At 58.6% G+C, this 23,942-nt stretch overlaps 1 protein-coding gene across 1 annotated transcript; it reads right to left on the reverse strand.

The window, feature by feature from the left end:
- Positions 1-278: 278 nt before the first annotated feature.
- On the reverse strand, positions 279-23,438 carry KCNK3 (potassium two pore domain channel subfamily K member 3). The gene is made up of 2 exons (XM_036405193.1): positions 23,156-23,438; positions 279-2,870 (listed from the first exon to the last, which is right to left on the reverse strand). Exons 1-2 carry the CDS (start codon positions 23,436-23,438, stop codon positions 2,002-2,004), a joined length of 1,152 nt encoding a protein of 383 aa, XP_036261086.1. The 3' UTR covers positions 279-2,001.
- Positions 23,439-23,942: the final 504 nt, after the last annotated feature.

Here is a 23,942-nt window from a genome sequence, read left to right on the forward strand (position 1 = left end):
GAATTTCTGGAGGCAAAACCAGGATCCCAGAGGATTGGGATCCTCCTTTCTCAATCCCAAGGGAATTTCTGGAGGCAAAACCAGGATCCCGGAGGATCGGGATCCTCCTTTCCCAATCCCAAGGGAATTTCTGGAGGCAAAACCAGGATCCCAGAGGATCGGGATCCTCCTTTCCCAATCCTCATGGGAAGCAAAGCCAGGATCCCAGAGGATCGGGATCCTCCTTTCCCAGCCCTCCCTCCCTCTCCAGGTCCCTCGGGAAGATCCCAGACACTCCCGAGCTTCCAACAATCCTTTATTTCTCTCTCCAAGGAATCGAACCCCGCGGGACGAACCGGCTTTGGCATGAGAACCAGGGACCCCTCCCCGGTAGGAATCGGGCGCCCCTGGGCGAGGAAGATGCAGAAATTCCTCCCTGGAATCGTCGGGAAGCGTCCCCCGAGCCTCCTCTCCGACGGATATTTCTGGAATTCCGTGGACAGCGCCGGTGGTAATAAATATCCTCAGGAATCTCACAAATGCACAGCTCGAGGATCAGAAATCCATGGATTTTTTTTTGTTTGTTTTCCTCTCTGGAAAGGTGACGGAACATCCCCAAAGTGCCCCCCTGCCACCTCCAGCGCTCCAGGAGGGTCCCCCCTCCGTGTCCCCTCTGTGTCCCCTGGAGGGGCTTTGGGTGCTGGGAGGGGAAAATTCCAACCTGGAAGGGCGGGAATGGGAAAGGAGGGAAGTTTTGCTCCCCTGTTGGGGTGGTGGTGACAGAGGTGACCCCCGGGGTATCCCAGGGAATTCCGGGAGTGTCCCGGGAGTGAGGGTGGCGGTGGGAAGGGGTGTGGAGGAAAGCATGGAGGAGTGTTGTAATATCCCAGATTTCTCTCAGAGGGAAAAAGATTCCACCCCCGGAGTCCTGGTGAGGATGGGAATGGGGATCCTGGGGGGATAATTGTCCCTAAAATTCCTCCACGAGGGAAAAATTCCATTCCCAGAGTCTTGGTGAGGATGGAGATGGGGATCCAAGGGGAAAATATCCCAAAAAAAAGCCTCCCTGAGGGGAACAATTCCACCCCTGGAGCCTTGGGGAGGATGGAGATGGGAGATCCTGGGGGAAAATATCCGGATTTTCCCCAAAATTCCTTCCCAGGAGGAACAATTCCATCCCCGAAGCCTTGGGGAGGATGGAGATGGGGATCCCAATGGGAAAATATCCCAGATTTCCCCCAAAATACCATTCCAGGAGGAACAGCTCTATCCCCAGAGCTTTGGAGAGAACGGAAATGGGGATCCCAAGGGAAAATATCCCAGATTATCCCCGACAAAACCACTCTGAGGGAAATAATTCCATCCCTGGAGCCTTGGAGAGGATGGAGATGGGGGATCCCAGGGGAAAATATCCCAGATTTCCCCCAAACACCTTCCTGAGGGGAACAATGCCATCCCCAGACCCTCGGCGTGGACGGACACAGAAATCCTGTGGGATCAGCCAGCCTCCCGCGGATGATTCCCGCTAAATCCCGAGGACTCCCAGCTCTGCCCCGCCGCGAATTTGGGTTAAGACGGCCCCAAATCCCAGGGTTTGGAGCAGCCTACGTGACTCCCGGCTGCTTTTCCGGGCGGCTGATGTGGAAAAGCTCCGGCTAAGCCCCTCTTAGCCTGATTTCCGCGGCCGTCGGGTCCCTCTGCGCTTCCCGGGGAATTCCCGAGGATCCAGAGCGTGGAGAGGCTGCCCACAGCGGGAGGTGCCCCCCCAGTCCCCGCCGGATTCCGAGGCTCTCCCGCTCTCCCAAGTTTCACATTTTCAAGGAGTGGTTTGGGTTTCTTTTGTGTGTGTGTGTGTGAAATTAAAATCCAAGAGGTTTTAAATTAAAATCCAAATCCGAGAGGTTTTAAATTAAAATCCATTCCGGAGCCAACCGTCACGGCCCCGCTCCGGCGTCGCTCCCGAGTCCAGAGCGGCTTCCTCCCGCTCCAGGAGGGGTCTGGGATGGGAGGGTGTGATGGGGGCTACACGGAGCTGCGTCTCTTGGCGAATCCCGGGAACGCTGCCAGGCTCTGGAGCCCGGTGGACACGGAGCTGATGGCGGAGCGCCGGGAGCGGCAGAAGCACCGGTGCTCCGGAGTCTCGGGGCAGCGGGCGGGCGAGGAGTGGCTGCGCTCCACGCCCGTGTCCGAGCTGGACAAATCCCTGGGAATGATCATGGGGATGGAATACTGCAGCTTCTCGCGGCTCTTGTACCACAGGCACGAGCACACCGACTGGAAGTGCAGCACCTCGGCGTAGACGTTCCTGAAGCCGCTCTCGGCCGGGGCCACCGCGGAGGCCTCGGGGACGGCGGCCACGGCTCCGGGGCGAGCGCCCCGGCTGAGCAGCGCCCGCTGCTCGGCGTCGCGGCGCTCGTCCTCGGCGTTCATGGTCATGAAGCGCAGCACCACCAGGTTGAGGAAGGCGCCGATGACCGTCAGCCCCGTGAGGATGTAGACGAAGCTGAAGGCCACGTACTGCGGCTGCGTCTGCAGCGCGTGGTCCTTCTGCAGCGCCACGTAGTCGCCGAAGCCGATGGTGGTCAGCGTGATGAAGCAGTAGTAGTAGGCCTGGAAGAAGCTCCAGTTCTCGTAGTGCGAGAAGGCGGCGGCGCCGATGCAGAGCGTGCTGACGCACGAGAAGAAGCCGATGGTCACCATGTTGGCCATGGACACCTCCGGCCGCCGCATGCCCAGGCGCCTCTTGAGGCGGCGCAGCAGCGAGCGCACCAGGGTGTTGATGCGCTCGCCCAGGCTCTGGAACATCACCAGGGTCAGCGGGATGCCCAGCAGCGCGTAGAGCATGCAGAAAACCTTCCCGCCGTCCGTGCTGGGCGCCGCGTGCCCGTAGCCTGCGGGGAGAGAGGGAGAGCCGGGCCGGATCAGCGCTCCCGGTGGGAATCGGGAGTGGGGAATGTCGGCGGGAAGGGCGGGAGGGCTGCGGGATCCCAAAGTGCTCGGGTGGGAGGGGAGCTTAGAGCTCATCCCGTCCCAAGCCTGACATCTCCCACCATCCCAGGGTGCTCCAAATCCACCCCTGGACACTGCCAGGGATCCAGGGATTCTCTGGGAATCCCAGCCCAGCCAGGAATCCCTTCCCAAGATCCCACCATCCCAAGCTCCCCTTTCCCACTGGAAGCCATTCCCTGGCTCCTGCCCCTCCAGCCCTTGCCCCAATCCCAGCTCTCCTTTCTCTCTGGAAAAGGCTCCAAGGATTCCCTGGATCCTTCCCCGATCCAGCTGCACGTTCCCAGCTGCTCTCCCAGCCTGGCGTTGGATCCAGCCCCATCCCAACTCCTCTCCCAGAAAGAGTTTTAGGAATCAGGGGCTTCACCTGGAGTCTCAGGACTCCAGGAAGGGTCTCCCTTCCCTTTTCCTCCCTTTTCCATAAAAATCCCTCTGAATGGACTCTGAGTGTCCTTTATTGTGGTTTGGGTGGGGAGGAACCTCAAATCCCATCCTCTTCCAACCCCGACTCCTTCCACCATCCCAGGTTGTTGTTCCAAGCTCCCTCCAACATTTCCTTGGACATTTCCAGGTATCCAGGGGCAGCCACAGCTTCTCTGGGAATGCTGCCCCAGTGACAACGTTTGGTTGGAGCCTTGGATGGGGGCACCTTCCCCATGCCTGGGTTTGGGAAAATTCCCAAAATTCCCATCCCAGACTCTCTGTAGATGGGGAAATCAGGGATTTTGGCGGTCACCAGGGCCGAGCGCTCCGTCTGTCCCCTGTCACCCCCTGTCCCCTGTCCCGGTGCCCCAGTTCCCGCCATCCGGGGGCTGCATCCGCATCCAGCCCGGGAACAGCTGCGCTCCCGTAATCCCGCGCCGCTCAGATGGGATTTATCCCGCCCTGTGGCCCTGGATCGGCTCTCCCGGATGGATCCCGGGATGCCGCGGGCAGGGCCAGCACGGGCCTTGGATGGGGGTGGCAAGAACCAGCTGCTCCCTTTTCCTGTCCCTTTTCCTGTTCATGTCCCTTTCCTCTTTTTCCTTTTTCCTTTTTCCTTTTTCTTTTCCTTTTCCTTTTCCTTTTCCTTCTCCTTCTCCTTCTCCTTCTCCTTCTCCTTCTCCTTCTCCTTCTCCTTCTCCTTCTCCTGTCCCTTTCCTCCTTTTCCTTTTCCTTTCCGTGTTCTGTCCCCTTCCCTCTCTCTTTCCTTCTCCTTCTCTTTCTTTCCCACTCTCTTTCTTCTTTCTCATTTTTTTTCCTTTTCCATATTTTCCTCCCTTTCTTCCTTTTTCTCCTTTTCCTCTTTTCCCTTTATCTTTCCCTTTCTTTATAATTTTTCTTTCCATTTATCTTTTTTTCTTTTCTTCTTCTTCTTTAATTTTCCTTTTCCTTTTCCTTTTCCTTTTCCTTTTCCTTTTCCCTTTCCTTTTCCTTTTCCTTTTCCTTTTCCTTTTCCTTTTCCTTTTCTTTCTTAGTTTTTCCTTCTTTCTCATTTTCCTTTTCCTCCTTTTCCTTTTCTAAAAAGTTTTTCCTCCTTCCCTTCTTTTTCTTACCTTCCCTCACCTTCCCTTTCCTACTTTCCCTTCTTCTCTTTCACATTTTCCTCTTTCTCCTTCTTTCCCTCCTTCTTCTTCCTTTCCCTTTTCCTCTCATTTTTTTTAAACTTTTCCTCCTTTTCCCTTTCCCTTTCCCAGGAAAACCAGGAGCGGACAGGAACAGGAAGGAGAGTCTGAACGTCTTCCCTTGGACTCGGAGCATTCCTGAGTCCCTTTTCCAAGGCCTATCCCAGCTGTGATCCCAGACCAGTCCCCAAACCTTTGGAATGCTGAGGGGAGCTCATCCCATCCCTAATCCTGGTCCTGTGTCCCTAATCCCGGTCCTGTGTCCCTAATCCCAGTCCTGAGTCCCCCTCACTGCCACCCTCAATGGGACATGGATGGATCTGGAAAACCGGGATCGTGGGATCTCCTACAAGGAGGAGCTGCCGTGGGATCCTGCCTGTGGGAGACAGGGATGGAATCCATGGAGAGGGAATCGATAGGAAGGAATCCATGGGATGGAATCCATGGAGATGGAATTAATTGGAGGAATCGATGGAGAGTGAATCCATGGAGAGGGAATCCATGGAGAGGGAATCAATAGGATGGAATTGATGGAGAGGGAACCCACAAAGGGGGAATCCATGGAGAGGGAATCCATGGGAGGGAATTGATAGAGAGGGAATCCATTGAATAGAATTGATGGAGAGGGAATCCATGGAGAGGGAATCAATAGGATGGAATTGATGGAGAGGGAATCCACAAAGACGGAATCCATGGAGGGGGAATCCATGGGAGGGAGTCCATGGGAGGGAATTGATGGAAAGGGACTCATGGGAGAGAGAGCAACACCTGAGAGTGGCACCTGAGATCATGTCTGGAGAGCAACACCTGAGCATCACCAAAAAACATCACCAGGGCATCACAGAGCAGCACCTGGGAAAACACCTGGGAAACACCTGGGAAACACCAGAGACCATCACCAGAAAACATCACCTGAGCAGCACCTGAGAGCATCACTGCAGCCTCGCTGAAGCCTCACCTGAGAAACACCTGGGGAGAATCACCTGGGAGCATCATCTGGACATTGCAGAAGAGCAACACCTGAAACCATCCCCTGAGCATCACCTGAGAGAACCACCTGGCAGCATCACCACCTGAGCATTCTCTGAGCATCGCTGGAGTATCCCCTGGCAGCACCACCTAAGAGTATCACCTGAGCATTGCCTGAAAGCATCACCTGGCAGCGTCAGCTGAGCAGCACTGGAGCATCACCTGAGAGAACCACCTGGCAGCATCACCTGAGCATTGCCTGAAAGCATCACCTGAGCATTCTCTGAGCATCACTGGAGTAGCACCTGGCAGCATCACCTGAGAAACAGCTGAGCATCACTGCAGCATCACTGGAGCATCACTGGAGCATTACCTGAGAGCATCCCCTGATCCATCCCCGCTTTGTGTGCCCCCTCCCTGTTCCCTGTGTCCCTTCCTGCCCCTTGTGTCCCTCTGTCCCTGCTCCTCATGCCCCTTCCCTGTTCCCTGTGTCCCTACCCTGTTCCTCATGTCCCATCCAGTTCCCTGTGTCCCTCTCTCCCTGTTCCTCACGTCCTTCTCATTCCTCATGTCCCTTCCCTATTCCTCATGTCATTCCCTGCTCCTTGTGACCCTTTCCAGTTCATTGTGTCCCTTCCCTGTGTCCCCTCCCTGTTCCCTGTGTCACTTCCCCTGTTCCTCATATCCCATCATGTTCCCTGTGTCCCTCTCTCCCTGTTCCTCGTGTCCCTTCCCTATTCCTTGTGCCAATCCCTGTTCCTCGTGACACTTCCCTGCGTCCCTTCCCTGCTCCTTTTGTTCCTTCCCCATTCCTTCTGTCCCTTCCCTGTCCCTCGTGTCCCTCCCTCCCTGCCCCTCATGTCCCTTTCTCCCAATTCCTTCTGTCCCTTCCCTGTCCCTCGTGTCCCTCTCTCCTTGTTCTTCATGTCCCTCTCTCCCAGCCCCTCGTGTCCCTCTCTCCCAATTCCTTCTGTCCCTTCCCTGTCCCTCGTGTCCCTCTCTCCCAGCCCCTCGTGTCCCTCTCTCCCGGCCCCTCATGTCCCTCTCTCCCCGTTCCTCGTGTCCCTCTGTCCCTGCTCCTCATGTCCCTTTCTCCCAATTCCTTCTGTCCCTTCCCTGTCCCTCGTGTCCCTCTCTCCCAGCCCCTCGTGTCCCTCTCTCCCAGCCTGTGTCCCTCTCTCCCAGCCCCTCGTGTCCCTCTCTCCCAGCCCCTCGTGTCCCTCTCTCCCAGCCCGTGTCCCTCTCTCCCCATTCCTCGTGTCCCTCTCTCCCTGTCCCTTGTGTCCCTCTCTCCCTGTTCCTCGTGTCCCTTTCTCCCAATTCCTTCTGTCCCTTCCCTGTGTCCCTCTCTCCCAGCCCCTCATTCTCCCTCCAGTCCCACATCCCGAGCCCTCATCCTGCCCTTCCCCATCCCCTCCCCAGCAATTCCCCAATCCCCCGTTCCGACTGTTTGGGATGGATTTTGGGACGGAGCCTCCCGCAGTGCCCACGGGTGCCTTTCCAAAAGCCTCCCTGAGCATCCTCCTGCCCTTTCCTGCCCCCTCCAGCCTCTCCATCCCTCCCCGGCCTCCCGCAGCTATTTTTAGCGCCCTTTCCCGAGGGAAGGGAGTTTATGAGCTCTCCAAGCGTCGGTCAATCCCCCGATCCCCCCCCGTTCCCGGTTTTAGCAGGAGCTGCCTGAGCTCCGGCACGTCTGAGGGTGGGGGGAAGGTCGGGAATGGCAGGAGAGGGAAAACCCCGGGAAAACGGCCCAAGGGGCGACCCCCAAATCCCTCCGGGACCCGCGGGCGGCGAGGAATTGTGTTGGAGAGGAAGGCACATCCCAGCCGGGAAATCCGCCGGGAATAACCCCTGGAATTCCGGCTCGTTCCCCACCTCCTGCCCCCCGGCCCTTCCCAGCTCCCAGGGGTGTCCCTGGAGCCGAGCGGGGCCGGGACGAGCCGGGATCCCGCTCCGGGCAGGGCCGGGAGCAGGGATCGTGTCCCCAGGGAGGGAGGATGACACGTCCCGCAGGAACGCGGCCGATCCTGGCCTTTTTAGGGCCGGAGGAGCGGGGCTGGATCCGGCCCCGGAGCAGGTGCAGGGCTGGCCCCGGGCCTGGAGCGGATCCCGGCTGTCGGGGCGATGGATGGCCGGGATTAGCGGGACAGCTGCGGGAACGGGCTGGGAACGGGCAGGGAAGGATCTGCGGGAATGGGGATGGGGACTCCGGGAGGGGCAGGGGATGGGGCAGGGAATGGGGCAGGGGGTTTTGGGAGTGGGGCGGGGGGTTTAGGGAACCTGGACAGGGAAATCAGGGAAGCAGGGGATGGGATTCAGGGAGATTCAGGGAATGGGGAAGGGGGATGCAGGGAATGGGGCAGGGGATTTAGGGAATGGGAAAGGGGGATTTAGGAAATGGGGCAGGGATGCAGGGAATGGGGCAGAGGATGCAGAGAATGGGGCAGAGGATGCAGGGAATGGGGTAGGGGGTTTAGGGAACCTGGACAGGGAAATCAGGGAAGCAGGGGATGGAATTCAGGGAGCAGGGACAGGGAGATTTAGGGAATGGGGCAGGGGATGCAGGGAATGGGAAAGGGGGATTTAGGGAATGGGGCAGGGATGCAGGGAATGGGGAAGGGCATGGAAGGAGCCTCCTCGTGGCAGCCCGTCCCCATATCCCACTGCTCCCAGTAAGGATCAGCATCTGCTCCCAGTAGGGATCATTGTCCCATTGCTCCCAGTGAGGATCCCATTGTTCCCAGTAAGGATCCCGCTGTTCCCAGTAAAAATTCCACTGCTCCCAGTAAGGATACTGCTGTTCCCAGTAAGGATCCCACTGTTCCCAGCAAGGACCCCACTGTTCCCAGTGAGGATCCCACTGTTCCCAGTAGGGATCATTATCCCACTGCTCCCAGTAAGGATCCTGCTGTTCCAAGTAAGGATCCCACTGTCCCCAGTAAGAATCTCATGGTTCCCAGTAAGGATCCCACTGTTCCCAGTAAGGATCCCACTGTTCCCAGCAAGGATACGGCTGTTCCCAGTAAGGATCCCGCTGTTCCCAGTATGATCCCACTGCTCCCAGCAAGGATCCCGCTGTTCCCAGTATGATCCCACTGTTCCCAGTAGGGATCATTGTCCCATTGCTCCCAGTATAATCTCACTGTTCCCAGTAGGGATCCCATTGTTCCCAGTAAGGATCCCGCTGTTCCCAGTAGGGATCCCATTGTTCCCAGTAAGGATCCCGCTGCTCCCAGTAAGGATCCCGCTGTTCCCAGTATGATCCCACTGTTCCCAGTAGGGATCATTGTCCCATTGCTCCCAGTATAATCCCACTGTTCCCAGTATGATCCCACTGCTCACAGTAAGGATCCCGCTGTTCCCAGCAAGGATCCCACTGCTCCCAGTAAGGATCCCGCTGCTCCCAGTAAGGATCCCGCAGTTCCCAGTGCTGGGGCCACCCCAGCTGTCCCCAGGCCGGGGGAGGGGACGCAGCTGTCCCCAGAGACCCCCGCGTGCCCGGGAAGAGCAAACGCGCCTGGAGATGGCGGCTGGGAATGGCAGCAGGTGCTGGGGACAGCGGAATTCCAGCCTGTCCTGGAAAACACGGAGCTGGCACCGAGGGACACGGCCAGGGGACACAGGCAGGGGACACGGGCAGGCGACACGGGCAGGGAGACATGGACAGGGGACACGGTTAGGGGGACATGGGCAGGGGGACATGGGCAGGGGGACACGGGTAGGGGGACATGGGCAGGGGGACATGGGCAGGGGGACACGGGTAGGGGGACATGGACAGGGGGACATTGCTAGGGGATATGGGCAGGGGACATGGACAGGGGGACACAAGCAGGGGACATGGGCAGGGGGACACGGACAGGGGGACATGGGCAGGGGGACATGGTCAGAGGACATGGACGGGGGACACGGGCAGGGGACACAGGCAAGGGACATGGAGAGGGGGACACGGGCAGGGGGACATGAACAGGGGACATGGACAGGGGGACATGGGCAGGGGGACATGGGCAGGGGACACGGGCAGGGGACACGGGCAGGGGGACACAGACAGGGGGACATGGGCAGGGGGACATGAACAGGGGACACGGACAGGGGGACATGGGCAGGGGGACATGAACAGAGGACACGGGCAGGGGACACAGGCAGGGGACACGGGCAGGGGACATGGAGAGGGGGACATGAACAGGGGACATGGACAGGGGACATGGGCAGGGGGACACAGGCAGGGGACATGGCCAGGGGGACATGGCCAGGGGGACAAGGGCAGGGGGACATGGCCAGGGGGACGCGGTTAGGGAACATGGACAGGGGACACGGGCAGGGGGACATGGACAGGGGGACATGGGCAGGGGGACATGGTCAGAGGACATGGACGGGGGACACAGGCAGGGGACACAGGCAGGGGACACGGGCAGGGGACATGGAGAGGGGGACATGAACAGGGGACACGGGCAGGGGGACACGGGCAGGGGGACACGAACAGGGGGACACGGGCAGGGGACTCCTGGGTCCTGCAGGGCCACCAAAATCCCCAGGTGGGCCTGAGGGACACAGGAAGGGATGTGGGGACACCAAAATCCCTGGATGGGGCTGGGGGCAGCAGGAAGGGGACATGGGGACACCTCCTGCAGCCAGAGCAGTGGGATGGGATCTGGGATGGGCTGAACTGGGAATGGAGAGCTGGGACTCCCAAAATCCCGACTGCCCGTGTTCCAGCTGTTCCTTGGATCCATCCCTGCATCCATCCATCCATCCATCCATCCATGGAGACATGGTTCCATGGATCCTTCCATCCATCCATCCATCCATCCATCCACCCATCCATCCATCCATCCATCCATCCATCCATCCATCCATCCATCCATCCATCCATCCATGGAGACATGGTTCCATGGATCCTTCCATCCATCCATCCATCCATCCATCCATCCATCCATCCATCCATCCATCCATCCATCCATCCATCCATCCATCCATCCATCCCTCCATCCATGCATCCCTCCATCCATCCATCCATCATCCATCCATCATCCATCCATCATCCATCCATCCATCCATCCATGGAGACATGGTTCCATGGATCCTTCCATCCTTCCATCCATCCATCCATCCATCCATCCATCCATCCATCCATCCATCCATCCATCCATCCATCCATCCATCCATCCATCCATCCATCCCTCCCTCCCTCCATCCATGCATCCATCCATGCATCCCTCCATCCCCATCCCCAAATCCCCTCTCCCATCTCTCCCCTTCTCCCACATTCCCCCCCAGAAAATCGGGATCCCATTCCATGGTGGGGGTGCTGGAACATTCCAGGATCCCCCCCGTGTGATCCCAAGGATCAGGGACCCCCAGGACCCCCCATTCCCAGTGGGATTTGGGTGGGGGGGCGGGGTTGGATGTGGGGCCGGACCCTGATCTCCCCCCTTTATTCCCACATCCCCCCACATTCCCGCACCATTCCCAAAGGGACTCGGCTCCTCAGCGGGATCCCCCCCCCCCCCTCCCCCGGGATTTTTTGGGGTGTGGGGGGTGCCTGATTCCCCCTCCCCCAGCGCCTGCCGCGGCCGGGGGGGTCGGGATGGAGTCATGGAAAATCCCGGCGCCGGCCAAGCTCCCTGTTTGCGCCAAAACTGGCAATTTTTCCTTGGATTCTGGGACCCCGCCAGGCCCCTTCCCGCCCCCCCCCGCCCGTGCCGGCCCTCGCCCGGCCCGGGAAAAGGGGGGGGCCCACAGCGGGAAGGGGGGCCCGAATAAAAACCCCTCAGGGATTTTGGGGTGGATTTTGGGGTGGATTTAGGGGTGGATTTAGGGATGGATTTGGGGTGGATTTAGGGATGGATTTGGGGTGGATTTTGGAGTGGAGTTTGGGGTGGATTTAGGTGTGGATTTGGGGGTGGATTTTGGGGTGGATTTAGGGGTGGATTTAGGGGTGGATTTGGGGGTGGATTTTGGGAAGGATTTAGGAATGGATTTAGGGATGGATTTGGGGTGGGTTTAGGGATGGATTTAGGGGTGGATTTTGGGGTGGATTTAGGGGTGGATTTAGGGGTGGATTTAGGGATGGATTTAGGGGTGGATTTGGGATGGATTTTGGGGTGGATTTTGGGGTGGATTTAGGGATGGATTTGGGGTGGATTTTGGAGTGGAGTTTGGGGTGGATTTAGGGGTGGATTTGGGGGTGGATTTTGGGATGGATTTTGGGGTGGATTTTGGGATGGATTTTGGAATGGATTTTGGGGTGGATTTAGGGGTGGATTTTGGGGTGGATTTAGGGGTGGATTTAGGGGTGGATTTTGGGAAGGATTTAGGGATGGATTTAGGGGTGGATTTTGGGATGGATTTAGGGGTGGATTTAGGGGTGGATTTAGGGATGGATTTAGGGATGGATTTTGGGATGGATTTAGGGGTGGATTTGGGGGTGGATTTTGGGAAGGATTTAGGGATGGATTTAGGGATGGATTTGGGGTGGGTTTAGGGGTGGATTTTGGGGTGGATTTAGTGGTGGATTTAGGGGTGGATTTAGGGATGGATTTGGGGTGGATTTTGGGGTGGATTTGTGTCCCAAAATGGTCGGGGATGGGTGTCCAGGCCCTTCCCAGGAAAATGGGGATGAGGATGTGGGGTGGGGATTTTGGGATGGGGATGGAGATTATGGGATTTTGGGATGGGAATGTGGAGTGGGGATATGGCATGAGGATGGGGATATGGAGTGGGGATTTGGAATGAGGATGAGGGATGGGGATTATGGGATGGGCATGTGGTGTGGGAATGTGGGATGGGAATGGGGATGTGGGATGGGGGTATGGGTGGGGACTGGAATGGAGATTATGGGATGGGGATGTAGCATGGGGATATGGAATGGGGATTGGGATGGATTTTATGGGATGGGAATGGGGGTGTGGGATGAGGGATGGACATTATAGGATGAGGATGTGGGGTGGGAATGTCGGATGGGGTTGGGATGTGGGATGGGGATGCAGGAGGAGGATATGGGATGGGAATGCAGGGTGGGAATGGGGACAGGGATATGGGGTGGGAATATGGACAGGGATATGGGGTGGGAATGCAGGGTGGGAATGGGGATGCAGGACAGAAAGGAGGAATGGATCCAGTCCCTTTCCCTGGGAGCTGCTGATTCCAACCATCCATCCCAGAAATCCCATTCCAGGCTCTCGGATCCACCCTGAGCCCAAGCCACCAGCCCTGGTGCTTGGGAAAAAACGGGAAAAACTCCCAAACTTCCGGAAATCTGGGGTGACTTTCCCTGGTGCTGATCCCCCTGGCCCACGGTTCTCGTTCCTCGCTCCTGGTCGGGACTTGCTGGGATTTTGGAAGGAATGAGCTGGGAAAGGCCAGGGGCGGGAATTAATGGGAATTAATTAATGGTGTCGCTCCTGGATGGAAAAAAGACAGGAATTTATGGCCTGGGCAGGAGAGGGGGATGGGGAGGGAGGATCCAGAGGGGCCCCAATCCTGATCCTGAGCCCAATCCTGATCCCAATCCTGATCCTGAGCCCAATCCTGACCCCAATCCCAACTCTGATCCTGATCTCAATCCTGACCCCAACCATGATCTTGATCTGGATCTCAGACCCAATCCCAATCCCAATCCCAATTCCAATCCCAATCCTGATCCCAATCCCGATCCCAATCCCTGACCTGAATCCCATGGAAACAACCCCAAGGCCTCCCCAGCTCGGGTTTTGCCGGAGCCTCCTTGGGAAGAGATTCCCAGGAAAAGGCGCCAGATCCAACCCGGGCTGGGATTGTGCCCCTAAATCCCCATCCCAGTGGGAAGCGGCTCCGATCCCAATGGGAAATCTCCTCATCCTTATCCAGCCCCTTCCTGCTCATTCCCAGCAGGAAAACCCCTGGATGCAGAGGAGTCAGGAGGAACATCCAGGAATCCCAGAGTGGAACAGGGGAGGGAAGCGATCCCGATTTTCTGACAATTCCCACAATTTTCCAGCAATTTCCAACAATTCCAACAATAGATGGGATGCTCCAACAACCCCTGGGATGGCTGGGATCACTTTCCTGGGAAAATTCCAGGAATTCCAGGAATATTCTCCTTTTCCTGCTGTTAATTCCAAAGCCTGTGGATGGTTCGGGAGGTGCCAGCATGAATTTCCATGGAAATGTTTTTTTTTTTTGTGGAATGGGGGCAGGAATGTCCAGGAGGGGTTGGGAGGAATTCCAACCCTGGAATTGGGGCAGGAATTCCCTGGATTTCCCCTTTCCCTGCTGATCCCAAGGAGCAATTTCCATGGAAATAGGGGTTTTTTTCCTGTGGAATGGGAGCAGGAATGTCCCGAGGGGACAGAGAGAGCTCCTTATCCCAGCAATTCCCAACAATTCCCAGAGATTTCCCCCCACAGAGGACAGAGGGGACAGAAGGGACAGAGGTGACACGGGGGTCAGGAGGACAGAGGGACAGAGGGGACAGGGGGGACAGAGGGGACAAGGAGGGACAAATGGGGACTGAGGGGACAGAGGGGACAGAGGGGACAGAGGGGATTGAGGGGAAAGGGGGGGACAGGGACACAGGAGGGACAGGGGGGACAGAGGGGACAGAAGAGACAGAGGGGATTGAGAGGACAGGGTGGGACAGGGAGACAAGAAGGACAGGGGGGACAGAGGGGACAGGGGGGATTGAGGGGACAGAGGGGACAGAGAGGACAAGGGTGGGACAGGGACACAGGGGGGATAGAGGGGACAGAGGGGACACGGGGATTGAGGGGACAGAGTGGGACGGGAGGGACAGAGGGGACATGGGGATTGAGGGGACAGAGGGGTCAGGGGGTGACAGGAGGGACAGAGGGGATAGGGGGGACAGAGGGGACGAGGAGGGACAGGGAGACAAGAAGGACAGAGGGGACAGAGGGGACAGAGGGGACAAGGGGGATTGAGGGGACAAGGGGGGGACAGGGACACAGGAGGGACAGGGGGGACAGAGGGGACAGAAGGACAGGGGGGATTGGGGGGACAAGGGGGGGACAGGGACACAGGAGGGACAGGGGGGACAGAGGGGACAGAAGGACAGGGGGGACAGGGGGGACAGAGAGGACGGAGAGGAAAAGGGGGGGACAGGGACACAGGAGGGACAGGGGGGACAGAGGGGACAGGGGATTGAGGGGACAGAGGGGTCAGGGGGTGACAGGAGGGGACAGAAGGTAAGGGGGGGGCTCTGAGGGGACGGGGGGGGGGGGGGACGGTGAGTGACAGGAGGGGACAGAGGGGACAGAAGGAGGACAAGGGGGGGGGTGACAAACGGGGACAGAAAGGGACAGGGGGAGACCACAGGGGACAGCAGCAGGTGACAAACGGGGACAGAGGGGCCCGGCCTCCCGCCGGGCGCTGTTCCCGTGGCAGGGGCCGGGGCGGGCGGCGGCGGGGACAGATGGTGACACCGCGGGGACATTCGCCACCTGCTCCCGCTGCGCGCGGCCGCGGGGGAGGCGGGGCGGGGACCGGCCCTGGGGGAGCGGGGATTTTGGGATCGGGATTTTTGGGATCGGGATTTTGGGATCGGGGTTTTTGGGATCGGGATTTTGGGATCGGGGTTTTGGGATCGGGGATTTTGGGAGCGGGGCTTTTTGGGATTGGGATTTTGGGAGCGGGGTTTTGGGATCGGGATTTTGGGAGCGGGGTTTTGGGATCGGGGATTTTGGGAGCGGGGCTTTTTGGGATTGGGATTTTGGGAGCGGGGATTTTGGGATCGGGGTTTTGGGAGCGGGGTTTTTGGGATCGGGATTTTGGGAGCGGGGTTTTGGGATCGGGATTTTGGGATCGGGGTTTTTGGGATTAGCACTTTTGGAAATGGGGTTTTTGGGATCAGGGTTTTTTGGGATGGGGGTTTTTGGGGTCGGAGTTTTTAGGATTGGCTTTTTTAGGATCTGTTTTTTGGGATTGGGATTTTTGGGATCGGGGTTTTTGGGATTGGGGTTTTTTGGGACTGTGATTTTTGGCATTGGCACTTTTAGGATCGGGACTTTGGGATCGGGGTTTTTGGGATTGGGGCTTTTGGGATCGGGTTTTTTAGGATCTGTTTTTTTGGGATTGGGATTTTTGGGATCAGGATTTTAGGGATCGGGGTTTTTGGGACTGTGACTTTTGGGATTGGCACTTTTAGGATCAGGACTTTGGGATTGGGGTTTTTGGGATTGGCACTTTTGGGATCGGGACTTCGGGATCGGGGTTTTTGGGATTGGCACTTTTGGGACTGTGACTTTTGGGATCGGGGTTTTTGGGATCGGGGTTTTTGGGATCGGGGTTTTTGGGATTGGCACTTTTGGGATCGGTGTTTTTGGGAGGCATCCAGAGCCAGAGCAGCCCGCCCTGGCTCGGGACAGCGTCAGGGGTGACAAGGGACACTGCCGGTGACACTGCCACCACCCCGGGGACATCCCAGCCCCTGGAATTGCGGGATGGGGACAGAGGGGACATCCCAGCCTCTGGAATTGCGGGATGGGGACAGAGGGGACATCCCAACCCCGGGAATTTCTCGGGAGCCTCGGGAAAGCTTTGGAGCAGCGGCGGGAGCTGCTCCTCTCCCGGCTTTTTTTCATGGAAAAAAGGAAAAACCCCCAAACCCCAAATGGATTCAAAGTTTTCCCACCAGGATCTGTAATCCCAGATTTTCCCCCACCGGGATCTCCCCCACCTCAGGAGCTGCTTCCCAATCCCAGTCTGGCTTTTCCCTGTCCCACCAAGAGCTGGCTGGTGAATTCCTGGGAAAATCCCTTTTTTTTCCTGCCCTGGAAAATCCAATTCCATGGGAATAAAGGGATTTTCTCCCCCTTTTCCCTGGATTTGGAGGGGTCTCTTCTCATTCCAGCCCCATCCCAGTGTTGCTGCCATATGCAGCCACCCAAATAATGGATTTTGTGGGATTGTGGGATTCTGGGATCTTCCCGCACATCCGGGTGTCCCAGCCCCTTCCCCACATCCCTGGAAATTCCGGGAAAATCAGGCTGGATACAGTGAAAGCCATTTGGGGCCATTCCCTCTGCAATTCCAACATTTGGGATATTGGGAATCCTCGTCCCAATCCCAAAGCAGCTCCCATGTGGAGCCCAACTCCAGGATTTAAGGTTTGGAGCATTGGGAGTGGCTGGAATTTTTGGGATGCAACCTTTGGGTTGGGATCAGCCCCGCTCCAGCATTCCCAGCTCCTGGCAGTGGGATTGGGAATTCCGGGATCAGGAATCCCGGGAGAGGCAGAGCGGGATCCCAATCCATCCTTGGGATGGATCCCAGTGGATCCGTGCCCCTCTCCGGCATTTCGGGATTCCTGGGATGGGCTGGATCCCACTGGATCCTGCTGGATCCCACTGGAGATTCCCAATTCCTCCCATCCTGTCCAACACCGGAGGATCGGCCGCAATTCCAGAGCTTTTCCAGCTGCTCCTGGCAGCCGGGAGAGGCCGGAGCCGGGATAACGGGAATGGTAAACACTGGGACAATGGGAATGGCAAACACCAGGAAAATGGGAATAGTAAACACCGGAATAATGGGATAATGGGAATGGCAAACAGTGGGATAATGGGATAATGGGAATAGCAAACAGAGGGAAAATGGGCATGGCAAACACTGGGATAACAGGAATGGCAAACACTGGAAAAATGGGAATGGCAAACGCTGGGATAATGGGGTAATGGGATAATGGGAATGGTAAACACCGGGATAACAGGAATGGCAAACACCGGGCAAACGGGATAATGGGAGTGGCAAACACTGGGATAATGGGAATAGCAAACGCTGGGATAATGGGATAATGGGAATGGCAAACACCAGGAAAATGGGATAATGGGAATGGCAAACACTGGGATAATGGGATAATGGGAATGGCAAATGCGGGGATAATGGGATAACAGGAATGGCAAACACCGGCATAGTGGGATAATGGGAATGGCAAACACCGGGATAATGGCATAATGGGAATGACAAACAGCAGTATAATGGGATTGAAAACACCAGGATAACAGGAACAATAAACACCTGGATAAAGGGAATACGAAACACTGGGATAACGGGAATAGTGAATACCAGGATAATGGGATACTGGGAATGGCAACACCGGGATAACAGCTCTGGGAATAACAAATACTGGGATAAAAGCCCCGGGAATAACGAATGCCCTGACACTGGGATAATGAGAATAAATAAACATTGGGAAAACAGCCCTGGGAATAATGAACGCCCTGAGGGTGGGAATGGCAAACACCGGGATAAAAGCCCTGGGAATAAAAAACACCAGGATAAAAGCCCTGGGAATGACAAACACCCTGACACTGGGATAATGGGAATAACAAACACTGGGAAAACAGTCCCTGGAATAATGAACGCCCTGAGGGTGGGAGTGTAAAACACAGCGATAAAACCTCCGGGAATAACAAACACCAGGATAAAAACCCCGGGAATAAAAAACACCCTGACACGGGGAATAATAAACATTGGGAAAAGAGCTCCAGGAATAATGAACACCCTGAGGGAATAACAAACACCGGGATAACAGCTCCGGGAATAATGAATGCCCTGAGGGTGGGAATGACAAACACCGGGATAAAAGCCCTGGAATAACAGCCTGACACTGGGATAACAGCCCCAGGAATAAGGAACACCCAGAAGGTGGGAATAACAGCTCCGGGAATTACAAACATCGGGATGACAGCCCCGGGAATAATAAATATCGGGATAAAAGCCCTGGAAATAACAAACAGCCTGAGACCAGGATAATGGGAATGACAAACACTGGGAAAACAGCCCCGGGATTAATGAACGCCCTGAGGGTGGGAATGACAAACACCGGGATAAAAGCCCTGGAATAGCAGCCTGACACTGGGATAAAAGCCCCAGGAATAAGGAACACCCTGAGAGTGGGAATAAGAGCTCTGGGAATTACAAACACTGGGATAACGGCTCCGGGAATAACAACACCGGGATAACAACCCCAGGAATAACAAACAGCTTGAGACCGGGATAATGGGAATAACAAACACTGGGAAAACAGCCCCGGGAATAATGAACGCCCTGAGGGTGGGAGTGTAAAACACAGCGATAAAAGCCCCGGGAATAACAAACACCAGGATAAAAACCCCGGGAATGACAAACACCCTGACCCGGGGAATAATAAACATTGGGAAAACAGTTCCGGGAATAATGAACACCCTGAGGGAATAACAAACACCGGGATAACAGCCCTGGAATAACGAACGCCCTGAGGGTGAGAATGACAAACACCGGGATAAAAGCCCTGGAATAACAGCCTGACACCGGGATAAAAGCCCCAGGAATAAGGAACACCCAGAAAGTGGGAATAACAACTCTGGGAATAAAAAAAACCCTGGGATGGATGCCCTGGGAATAACAAACACTGGGATAACAGCTCTGGGAATGACAAACACCGGGATAACAGCCCTGGGAATAATGAACACCCTGACACTGACACCGGGATAATGGGAATAATAAACTTGGGTGGAAAAAAAACGGGAATAACAAACACCGGGATAACAGTGCTGGGAGTGACAAACAGCCTGACACCGGGATAATGGGAATAATGAACATTGGGAACACAGCCCCGGGAATAATGAACGCCCTGAGAGTGGGAATAACAGCTCTGGGAATAAAAAAAAACCCTGGGATGGAAGCCCTGGGAATAACCAACACTGGAATAACGGCTCTGGGAATGACAAACACCGGGATAAAAACTCCGGGAATAACGAGCACCCCGAGCCCAGCGTTTCAGCTCCGGGAATTCTTTTGCTTCCACACACCGGGATTTAGGGCCTGTGAAACCTCCCCGCATCCACACCCCAAATCTGGGAACCCACGAGCACCCCAATACCCGGATCTGAGCCCCAGGAACAAACAGGCACCCCAATATCCCTGTCCCAATCCTGGGAATGCACCCAGGGACACCCCAAAATCTCTGTGACAGCTCTGGGGACCCAGGGACACCCCAAAAACCCTGTGACAGCTCTGGGGAACCAGGGACACCCCAAAATCTGTGACAGCCCTGGGGAACCAGGGACACCCCAAAATCCCTGTGACAGCCCTGGGGACCCAGGGACACCCCAAAATCCCTGTGACAGCTCTGGGGACCCAGGGACACCCCAAAATCTGTCCCTAAGCTGGTGTCCCCCATCCCATTATCCCATCCCATCCCTCCCCTCTCCCCATGGGACCCGTGGAAATGGCGGCCAGGGCCCTGTGTCACTGCTGTCCCTGCCATGTCCCCTCGCTGTCCCCACCCCTCAGGCCCTCCCTAGGGCTGAGTCTGGGGGACAGTTGGGAAGCAGGGGACATTGGGTGACCCCAGCCACCCCTGGAGGGGACCCAAAGGCCAGAGGGGTGACAATGAGGGTGACAGGGGGTGACAATGGGGGTGACAGGGGGGTGACAATGGGGGTGACAGAGGGATAGGTGCCAAAGGGGACACCCTCAGTGACACTCCCAGGGTGGGGACAGGGCTGGGGACATCCTTGAGAGTGGGGGACAGCAGTAGGGGACAGACAGACAGAATGGGGGACCCGCTGGGAGAGCCTGGCAGGATGGGGACACGTCCCTGTCCCTATGGGGCTGGGGACACTACAGGGACACACCCCTGTCCCTATGGGGCTGGGGACACTATGGGGACACGTCCCTGTCCCTATGGGGCTGGGGACACTGCGGGGACACCTCCCTGTCCCCATGGGGCTGGGGACACTATGGGGACACGTCCCTGTCCCCATGGGGCTGGGGACACTACGGGGACACCTCCCTGTCCCTATGGGGCTGGGGACACTACAGGGGCACGTCCCTGTCCCTATGGGGCTGGGGACACTATGGGGACACGTCCCTGTCCCTATGGGGCTGGGGACACTGCGGGGACACCTCCCTGTCCCTATGGGGCTGGGGACACTATGGGGACACGTCCCTGTCCCCATGGGGCTGGGGACCCTAAAGGGACACACCCCTGTCCCCATGGGGCTGGGGACACTGCGGGGACACGTCCCTGTCCCCATGGGGCTGGGGACCCTAAAGGGACACGTCCCTGTCCCCATGGGGCTGGGGACACTGCGGGGACACCTCCCTGTCCCTATGGGGCTGGGGACACTGTGGGGACACCTCCCTGTCCCCATGGGGCTGGGGACCCTACAGGGACACCTCCCTGTCCCCATGGGGCTGGGGACACTATGGGGACACATCCCTGTCCCTATGGGGCTGGGGACCCTATGGGGACACGTCCCTGTCCCCATGGGGCTGGGGACCCTACAGGGACACCTCCCTGTCCCCATGGGGCTGGGGACACTGCGGGGACACCTCCCTGTCCCCATGGGGCTGGGGACCCTATGGGGACACGTCCCTGTCCCTATGGGGCTGGGGACACTGCGGGGACACCTCCCTGTCCCCATGGGGCTGGGGACCCTATGGGGACACGTTCCTGTCCCTATGGGGCTGGGGACACTGCGGGGACACGTCCCTATCCCCATGGGGCTGGGGACACTACAGGGACACCTCCCTGTCCCCATGGGGCTGGGGGTCCCACAGGGGGGTCCGGGCCAGCAGAGCCACCTTAGGGGGGGTGACAGCACCTTGGGGACACATCCCAGGGTCGGGAGGGTCCCGGCCGGGAGCGTTCCCCGGTCCCGGGGGTCCCGCGGGGGTTTCCCGGTGGGAGAAGGGTGGGGCGGAGCCTCGGCACTGCGGGATCGGGGATTTGGGGGGGGCTTGGGCGGGGAATCGCCCCAAAAACATCGGGATGGGAAACGGGACCAGGGCAGGGGAATCGCCCCAAAAACATCGAGATGGGAAACGGGAATCAGGGCAGGGGGGTGGCCCCAAAAACATCGGGATGGGAAACGGGAATCAGGGCAGGGGGGTGGCCCCAAAAACATCGGGATGGGAAAAAGGGGGATTGCCCCGATCCCAAAGGATGGGAGAGATGGGAATCCAGGCAGGGGGATCGCCCCGATCCCAAGGGATGGGAAACAGGGGGTTCCGGGCAGGGGGATCACCCCGAAAACCCCGGGATGGGAGAGAAAGGGGTCCGGGGTTTTTTTCTCGGTTCTGGGGTAGCTGGAGAGGGATTGCCCCAATCCCACCGAGATGGGAGACGGGAATCCGGGCAGGGGGATGGCCCCAAAAACATCGTGATGGGAAACGGGAATCAGGGAAGGGGGATGGCCCCGATCCCAGGGGATTGGAGACAGGGGGGACCGGGCAGAGGGATCACCCCAAAACACCGGGATGGGAGACGGGAATCCGAGCAGGGGGATCGCCCTCGATTCCAAGGGATGGGAGACAGGGGGGACCGGGCAGGGGGATCGCCCCCAAAACACCGGGATGGGAAACGGGGGGGACCGGGCAGGGGGATCGCCCCGAAAACACCGGGATGGGAAACAGGGGGATGGCCCCGGTCCCACCGGAATAGGAGAGAGGGGAGACCGGGCAGGTTTTTCCCGGAGCCGGAGAGGGATCGCCCGGATCCCACCGGGACGGGAGAGAGGAGGGGACCGGACAGGGGGATGGCCCCCAAAACACCGGGGTGGGAGACAGGGGGGTCCTGGCAGGTTTTTCCCGGTTCTAGAGGAGCCGGGGAGGGATTGCCGCGATGTCAGGGAATGGGAGAGAGGGGTCCGGGCACAGGGATCACCCCGATCCCAAGGGGTGGGAGAGAGGAGAGTTCGGGCAGGTTTTTCCCGGTGCTGGAGGAACCGAGTGGAGGGATCGCACCGATCCCAAGGGATGGGAGAGAGGGGGCACCGGGCAGAGGGATCGCCCCAAAAACACCAGGATGGGAAACAGGGGGGTCCCGGCAGAGGGATCGCCCCAAAACACCGTGATGGGGAAGAGGGGGGTCCGGGCAGGGGGATCGCCCCCAAAACACCGGGATGGGAGTGAGGGGGCACCGGGCAGGGGGATCGCCCCCAAAACACCGGGATGGGAGGGAGGGGGCACCGGGCAGGGGGATCGCCCCCAAAACACCCGGAGGGGAAACGGGGGAAGCCGGGCAGAGGGATCGCCCCGAAAACACCGGGATGGGAAACAGGGGGGTCCTGGCAGAGGGATCGCACCGATCCCAAGGGATGGGACCAAGAGCACCGGGGGGGTTTTCCCGGTGCCGGAGGAACCGAGCAGAGGGATCGCCCCGGTCCCACCGGGATGGGGAAGAGGGGGGTCCTGGCAGGGGGATCGCCCCGAAAACACCGGGATAGGAGGGAGGGGGTCCTGGCAGGGGGATCGCCCCGAAAACACCGGGAGGGGAAACAGGGGGGTCCAGGCAGAGGGATCGCACCGATCCCAAGGGATGGGAAACAGGGGGAGCCGGGCAGGGGGACCGCACCGATCCCAAGGGATGGGACAGAGGGGGGGTCCGGGCAGGTTTTTCCCGGTGCCGGAGGAACCGAGCGGAGGGATCGCCGCGGTCCCAGCGGGACGGGCGGCGGCAGCGGTGGCGGGGGGGGTCTCCGGGCGGCGAAAGCCCCGAGCTCCCGATTTCCTCCCGCTCCCTCGGGGACAGGCGGGGCTTTCCCGGTGCTTCCCGCGTGGATCCCACCGGGAAAAAACCCGAACCGGGATCTGCCGGGCGGGGCGGGGGCAGCCGGTACCTATGGTGGTGATGACGGTGATGGCGAAGTAGAAGGAGCCGGCGAATTTCCACTGGACGCCGGCGTTGTGCGGCTTGAGCTTGAGCACGACCCGCTCGAGCTCGCCGTAGCTCTCGGCGCTCAGGTTGTACTTTCTCTTGAGCTCGTCGCTCTTGGCCTCCAGCCGCCGCCTCTCCGCCGTCTCCGCCTCGGACTCGAGCGCGTCGAAGACGGCGGCGCCCACCAGCAGGTAGGTGAAGGTGCAGACGATCAGCGCCAGCGTCCGCACGTTCTGCCGCTTCATGGTGCGCCGGCGGCGGCTGCGGGGCGCGGCGGGGCCGGCTGGGGCATGGCGGCAGCGCCCGGGCACGGCGGGCGGGCGGGCGGGCGGGCGGCCGGGGGAGGCGGCCCAGGCGCGGCTGCGGCGGCCGCGGCGGCGGCGGGGCCGGCGGAGGAGCGGGAGGAGGGAGAGGGAGGGAGAGGGAGGAGGAGGAGGAGGAGGAGGAGGGGGAGGAGGAGGAGGAGGGAGGGAGGGGGCGGAGCTGTCCTTCAGCACCGGCGCCCCCGGGGACCCCCCGAGTGTCGCACGGGGCCGGGTGACCCCCGGTGACCTCCCCGCTGCCGGGAGCCGAGTCCGCGCCTGGAACAGGTCCCAAAGCCCAGATCCCAATTGCCAGCTCTGGGAATGGATCCCAAAGCTCAGGTCCCAAATCCCAACCCTGGGAAGAGCTCCCAAAACCCCAAATCCCAACTCTGGGAACAGCTCCCAAAACCCCAAACCCCAAATCCCAAACCTGGGAACAGGTCC

Source organism: Molothrus ater, chromosome 32, assembly GCF_012460135.2.
Source record: "Molothrus ater isolate BHLD 08-10-18 breed brown headed cowbird chromosome 32, BPBGC_Mater_1.1, whole genome shotgun sequence".
NCBI lineage: Eukaryota > Metazoa > Chordata > Aves > Passeriformes > Icteridae > Molothrus > Molothrus ater.